Source organism: Microtus ochrogaster, linkage group LG5 (assembly GCF_000317375.1).
Source record: "Microtus ochrogaster isolate Prairie Vole_2 linkage group LG5, MicOch1.0, whole genome shotgun sequence".
Lineage (NCBI taxonomy): Eukaryota > Metazoa > Chordata > Mammalia > Rodentia > Cricetidae > Microtus > Microtus ochrogaster.
Window position 1 is genome coordinate 5,812,468 of NC_022031.1, and position 9,050 is coordinate 5,821,517.

General features: G+C 36.2%; 1 protein-coding gene across 6 annotated transcripts in view; it reads left to right on the plus strand.

The window, feature by feature from the left end:
• Lrrcc1 (leucine rich repeat and coiled-coil centrosomal protein 1) overlaps window positions 1-9,050 on the plus strand; it is a 48,086-nt gene that overhangs the window by 5,187 nt on the left and 33,849 nt on the right. For 4 of the 6 annotated variants that reach the window (XM_005361828.2, XM_005361825.2, XM_026786625.1 and 1 more), the window contains 5 exons: window positions 1,351-1,526; window positions 1,625-1,834; window positions 3,006-3,202; window positions 4,683-4,830; window positions 5,551-5,699. In XM_005361828.2, coding sequence (XP_005361885.1) covers window positions 1,351-1,526; window positions 1,625-1,834; window positions 3,006-3,202; window positions 4,683-4,830; window positions 5,551-5,699 — 880 coding nt within the window. Of the gene's footprint in view, window positions 1-666; window positions 708-1,350; window positions 1,527-1,624; window positions 1,835-3,005; window positions 3,203-4,682; window positions 4,831-5,550; window positions 5,700-9,050 lie in introns of those variants that run through there. The other 2 variants (XM_026786628.1, XM_026786626.1) reach the window with 2 other exon arrangements.

The following is a 9,050-nucleotide window of genomic DNA, read 5'->3' on the forward strand; positions in this document are numbered from 1 at the left end:
CCTCCTCCCTCTCTCTCTTCCTCCCTCTCCCATCCTGAGACAGTATCTTTTTTAATTCAGGTTGGCTTCAAACCATGAACCCTCCCTCCACTCTCTAAGCGCTGGGATTGCAGTTATGCACTGTATGAATATATTACATTATTAATTGTGGCTTTTGAAAGTTTAAACTTACATGTTCATTTCACAGCACCCACATGGTGCCATTCATAACTTGAATTTCAGGTCAGTACCCTTTCTTCACCTCTGTGGTCACCAGGAATGCATGTGGTACATGCATACATAAAAGCAATACTCAAATGCATAAAATAAATCTTTAAAAGAAGTTCAAGCACTGATTTGCTACATCTCTATCTCTTGAGGTCTTTCCAACCAATTAATTGAACCCTCTGAGAAATATTTAGTATTGAAATTACTTGAGGGATTAGTTAGATGGTGTACCTTGTCACCATCCTGATGACCTGAGTTCAGTTCCTAAAACCTACATGGTAAAAGAAGAAAAATGACTCCCACAAGCTGTCCCTTGACCTATACATGTTTTTAAAAAAAGAGGGAGGGAGGGAGGGAAAAAGAGAAATTGGTTGAGGACTGAGGGAGATGGCTCAGTGGTTAAGAGCACTGGCTACTTTTCGACAGGATCTGGGTTCAATTCCAGAACCTACATGATGATTCACAACCGTCTGTAACTCCCATTTCTGACTTCCTTTAAGGTAGGAACCAGGAACACATGTGAACAGACATACATGCAGCCCAAATGCCTTTACATTTTTAATGTTAAAAAAAAAAGGGAAGAAATTACTTGAGTAAAATTTAATATTAGTTTCTATTGGATTGTATACCATTGTAATGTTAATTTGGCAGTTTTCTTGTTTAATTCTTAGGAAAAGTGAATATTTTTGTCTTAAATAGTTGATTTTGCATATTCTAATATTATGTGTCATTAAGAAGAAAAGGTGGGATATTTCACTAATTATCTCACTATGCCACTCCAATTGCCATTTTTTCTTATCATTTTATGATGGTCATATTAATATAAACAAAAGACCTGCTTATCTTCCTTCTCAGAGTAAAATGCTGTTGATTTCATACATTTATAATCTCAAGGTAGTTTTTCAGACCAGATGGTTTCAGTGATTTGACTTTACCAGGAATGGTATTTGGGATGGGGTGGGGGATGCTTTGCCTCTCTTGTATTTACTGATTGTGTGTTGAAGATGCTTAGTACGTAATGTTATTGTCAGTGTTTCATCAGACCGACTTTCTTGTTCATGCAGTGTATACCTACTAGCTTGGTTTGTTCTAGAAATAATCTCTTAAAGTATTTATGCTTTGGTTTTGAACTCTGTTTCCAAGGGTACCGAGCTATCATTCTCCAGACTTTGCCACAACTGAGGATCTTAGATTGCAAGAACATTTTTGGTGAGCCAGTAAACTTGGAAGAAATAAACTCATCACGCCTACAGTGCTTCGAAGGACTTTTGGATAACTTAGTTTCTTCTGATTCCCCCCTGAATATAAGTGAGGATGAGGTAGAGTATTGGTGGTTTTTCTTAGAGAAAAGATACCTTCAAGTGTTAATGGATCAGAATATGAACTTTAAGGATTCGGGTTTGTTTCTGTGCCTTAGGTCGTTGACAGTATGCCAATGGCAGCACCGCCCATGGACGTATTACCTCCTTTGGAGCAGTTCACCAGCACACCAGAAGATAATGTTTTGACCTCGCTCTTATCTGTGTGTCCATCTTCTGAACCAGAAAAAATTAATCATGAAAACGATTTTCAGAATGAAATGAAACTTCAGAAATTAGATGATCAAATCTTACAGCTTCTCAATGAAGTAATTTTATTTTTATTTTTCTGAAGGCTAATATGTTTATTAAAGAAAAGGTAGTTAAGAAAGTATGAAGTAGAAATTTGACCAACCAAAAGCATCATATTGACTGTATCTGTATTTTTGTTTTCTTTACAGAAATAGAATTATATATAGTAACAGTGGTAGAAAACAGTAGGATGTGGTTTTTTTTCCACTCATTTTCTTGTTGCCTTCCTTCATGAGTATCAGTACTGGTATTGCCAATAATATTTTATTGTTTTGTGTATGTAGCATCAATTAATAGATATTTGACTATGATATATGATTATGAGCATTATAGTCAAGTTTTGATTTCTCTTTGCTGTGTACCTACATGTTGCTTATCCCTATCTTACCTTTTGGGTAGGAGTTGCTGGAACATCCCATGTCCCTAATAGCAGTTCATGAGAGTTCTAGTTTACTTTTTTTAAGATGAGGTCTTAACTGTGTAACACAGACTGACCTTGATGCTTCTGGAGCTCTGGGATTACAAGCATATACCAATATACCTTGCTCTCATGTGCCTTTTTTATTATAAATCTTCCTTTTGACTCTTTTGGAATATATCCTGGACACAGAATGTTATGTGTCTTAGATTCTGTTAGAGTCTTCTAAAAAATGTTGTCATTCTTATATTTAGCATTAATTTGATTTGACTTAAAACTCTAATTTTGTCTAAACAAGTATTAGTTCATATTTCATTTGTTTTTAGAAATTGCCTTTTATTACCTCTAGTTTTTAACTCAAAAGATTTTCCTTTTTATACTTGACTATTATAGTTTCTCCATAGAAAACTGATAGTCTCAGATTGAAACATTGTCTATTCTGGTCCATTTTGCAAGTATCAGCTCCCATGTAGACTAGTCTTACCTTTTTATCACTTTGATGTCTTTAGTTTTAACTTCTATTTTTGTTTTGCTTTTTCATTTTCCCAGAGTTTATAATCGTCTGTAAAAGAGTTGAGCTACTGAAACCTCTTTTTTCTTTCTGTGCCAGAACTGAATTTCTTGGCTTCAGTTTCAAAGAGATACAATTTATACATCTTTAGTCTTATAAAATGTTTTAATATTTAAGAAGACTTTAAATTTTAATTATACTGAACAGAACTTTTAACAGGCTTTACATCTTTGTTTCTTTCTTTTTTTTATGTTCTTAGACTTCTAATTCTTTAATAGATAATGTTCCCGAGAAAGACCTCGGACCAAAAAGAGACGCAGACATAACATCTGAAAGTGACTATGGGAACAGAAAAGAGTACAGTCGAAAAATTCCTAGAAGAACAAAAATCCCATATTATGCCAGAACTATTCAAACTATTAAGCATCACAATAAAAACAACGGTGCATTTGTAAGGTACATGCTTGGTCTTAGTGAGCAAATGAGGTTACGAAGGCAGGAGTAGCTGACTGACGTCTTGGCTCACGATGATAAATCTGTCAGCTTTATCATCAAATTTTAGGGCATAAACCTAACCCTTGCCCCCAGTCCTACAGTTTCTGCATCCATGGATTTAACCCACTACTGAACAAATAAAATCAAACAAAAGAATTATATGTTTACTGACATGAACCATTTATTAGGTTTAAAATTAATTGCTTCTATTGAACATTCACAAACTGTTTTTTCTTGTCATTATTTCCTAAATGATGTAGTATAATAAATAGATTATTTTAGGTATTATGGCAGATATTGTATTGGATATAAAAATTAGTCTAGACAACTTAATATATACTCACACAGCTATGCCATTTTATATAATGGACTTGAGCATTTAGATATTTTGTTATTTGAGGTTGGTTCTGGAACCAATCCCTGCAGAAAGTTAAGAATGGTGTATTCATATAAAAGGTTGCTTTCTCTTTGTACTTACCAAGTTGAGAAATTAATACAAGTACCAAAATGCCACTGTATTACTTACAGTGGGAAGAAAGGCTAAAACACTTGAGTTTTCCTGACAAGTTTCTACTCTACATGTAGGCTCATTTAGCCAGAAGGCCTAGCTAACCAGTACCAACTAAGCAAATGTAATGATTACGTTTTTGACATGAGGATTTAGAAATCTGATGTCTGTATTTTCATTGCAGAGATATCAACCTTGCTAGTTGTTTAAAAAAGACTACACTTTTTGCCTGCATAATTCTTTTCTTAAATGATGTTATTTAAATCCTTTATAGTGACCCAATTATACTTTCATGTATAAAACTTGCTCAGTCCTTTTCATAATAAGAATATACTTCTTAATACTCTGGCTACCAATAGAATCTGTTTATTATGCTATATTGTGTCAATTTTAAACTTTAAAGTACCATAGGGTATTTAAATCATGTTTTCAAATTTTTATATTAGAAATCATAGTCTATTTCATCTTGAATATGTTGAAAGACTACACATAAAAAATCATAATCTTTTTAAAATTCTTGACTCTAAATAGTGAGTCAACAAAGCACATCCATTTTGAAATTTATGAATTAGCTTGTCCAATTAACTATTACCTTACTTAATACATTTTTTGTTTAAAAAATTATTTACTGTATATGTGTGGGTGTTTTACCTGCATGTATGTCTGTACCGTGTCCTGGTGCCCACTAATGAACAGAAGAGGCATCAGATCCCCTGGAACTGGGGTCACAAATTGTTGTGCTGTTGTGCCATGTGGGTACTGGAAATTGAAACCAGATCCTCTGGAAGGGGAGCTAATGCTCTTAACCACTGACCCATCTCTTCAGACCCTTACTTAACATGTTTTCTAACAATATTACTTATATATGTAACTAGAGGTGTTTGTATTGGAAAACTGTACTTTGGATTATTCTCTGCGTTTTATTCTTTGCAGTTGTAATCGCAAAATGAGACAGCCTTACCTTAAAGATTTATATGTAAGATCGTCTTTAGTTAACTGTAATGTTTTAAGAGACTTAGACGAGCAGAAGACTGACATAATTAAAGTAGACAAAAGTGTCTCGGACGACAACACTTACCGGGTACGGTTTAGAAAGTTAAGAAAAACTTAGATATAAAACCCTAGAAAGTTAGCCATTCTTTATGAGCAATAAATGTTTTGTAGTTTTATCACTGATGGGAATTGGCTTCTTTTATGCTTCCTGATTTCCAGACTTTGTGTAATATTACTGCTTTTACATTTGCTAGCGATGAGATCAGTTGAAATGATGCTACATTCTTGTGGAGGAGAATCTATTACGAATTTTCCAGCTCCTTTTTCCCAAAGAAATAGTTCCTAGTTTAAGGGTGATACTGTATTATTTCAAATATAAAGATAAATCTTCATGTTTTCTCAAAGAAGTATTCTGTATAACTGTCTTGTTGGTTGTCCTAAAACCCAATTTTGGAAAAGGATTCAGAGATGCTTAAAATATTTTAAAAATTCAAGACTTGCTGGTTGTATTAGATAACTTTGCCCTTATTTTATATGTTTGAGTACTGGTTATTCTACTATGCTCTGTAAAACAATGTGCTCTAATAGTGTGATTGCCTTCTATAATTGTCATGACCCTAGCAACTAACATTCATTTGATACGGTTGTGTACCCAGCGCTATTCTGCGCTATTCTGTGTGCTTTGAATTCATTAACTCTCATTGTAGGTTTTTACAGCAGGTACTGTCATAAAATAAATGAAAAGACTGAGGCAGCAAGAACTTGGGTAACTTTTTCAAATTCATAAAGCATTGCTATTTTCTTGTAGTCCCTCTTGGAACAGTTAGACCAAGAGAGAGAGATGAGGTGGAAAGCTGAGCAAGCTGAAAAGAAACTTATGGATTATATCGATGAGCTGCTTAAGCAAGCAAGTGAGAAAAAAGATGTTCACAGCCTGGCTCTCATTACCACAGACAGGTAAGATAAAATATTCCCTTAAAGATGTCCCTCAGAGCCTGAAGATTATTAGATGTGGAACCAGGAAAAATTAGGGGGAATGAATACATTTGACTTTCACTTGATTTTAAGATTTAGTGCTTTCTTGTTATATTAATGGGGAATTTGGGGTACATGTAGTTGACCACTTGTACTGGGAAGTGTCAGGTGGGTGAGTATTATACATAAGAGTGGGGTGGGGTGACTTGCTTTGTAGAGTACCATATTTATAAAGGGCTGGCACTGGCCATTGGCAAATTTCTCTTTGAGATTTATGAATCCTAGTCTCTGTTTATGTACTCACTTTCTGCTAGGTTTGGTAGTACCACATAGCCCAAGTTTCCTAATTCTTTTCTTATTTTTTCTTGTCTAGTCTGTCTCCTATTTGTCTGAGGGTTTTTATTTTAATGTTACTCTATCTTATTTCATTATGTGAAAATACATTGATTTCTATGGTTAATTCTGACATGATCCCTTTTCTGAAATAGTTATTAAGTTTCTTCTCTAGAGTTCCTTTCAGGTTTTTGTTTATTTGGTTGGTTGGTTTTTATTTTTTGTTTTGTTTGTTTTTCTTATCTCTAAAAGAACACTAGGTCTCCAGACTTGCTATTGGCCATAAATGGATTGGGAAGTTGCTACTAGTTCAGTTTTGTATCTGTAGCATGGATACTTCCTCCTATAAAATCTTTCCTGAATGCCGGGCAGTGGTTGGCACAGGCCTTTAATCCCAGCACTCAAGAGGCAGAGGCAGGTGGAATTCTGTGAGTTTGAGGCCAGCTTGGTCTGCAAAAGCTAGTTCTAGGACAGGCTCCAAAGCCACAGAGAAGCCCTGTCTTGAAAAAAAATATAATCTCTTCTGAATATCAAATTGAGGTACACTGTTTCCACCTGATCCCTAATTTATTTTAGACATTTGGTTTTATAATACTGATACTTAAAAAACAAAATCCTATCTTACCTGCTTGTTTTATATGTTGTACTTGTGTGATATGAAAAAAGAAACCACGCTAAACATGTACAGTGAGAATCTTTGTAGCTGCACATTTTTGGCACTTTTGTGTGAGTGCCTCTGTCAGTTTCCTGCCTTATTTGTGTTTGAGGGATCACTGTACTGAATATATGGAAGAAAATCTATCGGGGGCCTAGAGTTCTAGCCTCAGCACCCCTCATGGCTCAGAATAGGATGTTTATTTAAGGCAAGCGAAAATCTGAGGGTTCAAAAAAATTAACTCAAGTACATTACTGCTACATGTTCTTTATTCCTTTGTATGAAGAAGCAACAAGAAGAAAAAGAAGGGGTGATCTTCATGAAGTTTCTGTAGTTGGAAAATTCCATAGGGAAGGACAATGATAATATGCATAGCGAAGGGAATAAGGCTCAGAACACCCTCAAGAGCAGAGCCCTGTTACATGACAGGTTTATAGAGATCGAGGATGAGTCATGGGGACACTATAGAGGATAGGATTCCTCTTCAGGATAAAACCAAGCTGTTTTAGGGGTTGTTTTATTACATTTTATTTCCTTTGCATTATAGTTGAAATTCCTTTTAGTGTTGGCTTTTTGTTTGTTTGTTTGTTTAGTTTGGTTATGTTGTGTTGTGTTGAGTTTTTGAGGCAGCATCTTACTACATAGCTCTGGCTGAACTGGAAATCACTAAGTAGAGTAGTCTGGCCTTGAACTCAAAAGAGCTTTAGTGGTCTCTGCCTCCCAGTGCTTGGAATACAGCTGTGGACCTCCAGGCCTGGTTTGGCATACTTTGTCTCTTGTTTGGGGCTATATGGGAATAATTTTTGTTTTATTTCATAGTATAGGTATTAATTAAATACACTTAATAGAAGCTAATCTCAACTGCTCGCTGGATTTCATTGAATTTGGGATGTTTGAAACACACTTCCTTTCTAGCTCTATACAGTCTCTCATTTGTACCTGATGTCAATGGTCCATGTTCGTTGCTCTCTTGAGAAGTCAGTCTCAGTTATTCTGACTCCGCTTTTATCTGCACCCATGTTTGTTTGGTATCTTGAGATTAATGCTTCATAGCTCTTGATGTTATTGTGTGTATCTTGTATCCATCACCTAGTCTGAAGGCTAGGGATTGATGGAGGAAGGTCATTGGTTGATTAAATAAAGAAGCTGCTTGCCCTGATAGGTTAGAACGTAGGTGGGAGGAGTGAACGGAGCAGAACGCTGGGAGGAAGAGGAAGTGAGCTCAGAGACTCGACAGCTCTCCTCTCGGGGGCAGACGCCTCAGAGAGACACGATGCTCCACTCTTGCAGGCAGAGGCGAGAGCTCTGCTCTCTGAGGCACACACGATGAAGCTCCGACCCACGATGGACATAGGCTAGAATCTCCCTGGTAAGCCACCTTATGGGCTACAGCAGATTATTAGAGATGAGCTAGTCCAGGTGCGAGAGTTAGCCTAGAAGAGGCTAGATAGAAATGGCCAAGCAGTAATTAAATGAATACAGTGTCCGTGTAATTATTTTGGGTATAAAGCTAGCCGTGCGGGCAGCGGGGTGCTGGGGACGCAGCCCCGCCGCTCCTATTACTACAAGGGATCATACTATGAATAATGTCATGTCAACAGAGTAAATCTCAATTATTATAGTATCTATTGTTCCAACCTCTTTGGACAGTAGACTTGTTGATCTAATGAGTTAGCAGAAGTGCCTTTCCTATATTTTGTGTGTTTTCAGGTTAGCCCATCCTGAGAAAGGAGTATCTTGCTTCTTACTCTGTATTCTTTACTTAAGTAAATGGTGTGCCATTAATATTCTGTCAGCTTCCAAAACTAGAAATAATTGTTCTACTGCCTTTTTCTGAAAGCCAATTGGTATCAATATCTTCTTGATTCTGAATCTTAAATTATATATTTCCTCTGATACTGATCTCCCTTGAGGGTTGTGACTATACCTTATTTATACCGAATGCTTTTAAAAACTTCACATCTAGCCCACAGTTGAGACACACTAGGGGTAAAGTATTGCTGTGAAATAATAAAGTTTATCTAAGTTTCTTTAATTTGTGACCAATGTTTTTCTGTTACAGCAAAATGTTAGTTTCAGAGTCGGGACAAATACATATTTTTTTTTAATTTTATTTGTTTATTAAGGATTTCTGCCTCCTCCCCGCCACCACCGCCCATTTCCCTACCCCTCCCCCGATCAAGTCCCCCTCCCTCATCAGCTGAAAGAGCAGTCAGGCAAAATGTTAGTTTCAGAGTCGGGACAAATACGTATATATTTTTTTTAATTTTATTTATTTATTAAGGATTTCTGCCTCCTCCCCGCCACCACCGCCCATTTCCCTACCCCTCCCCGGATCAAGTCCC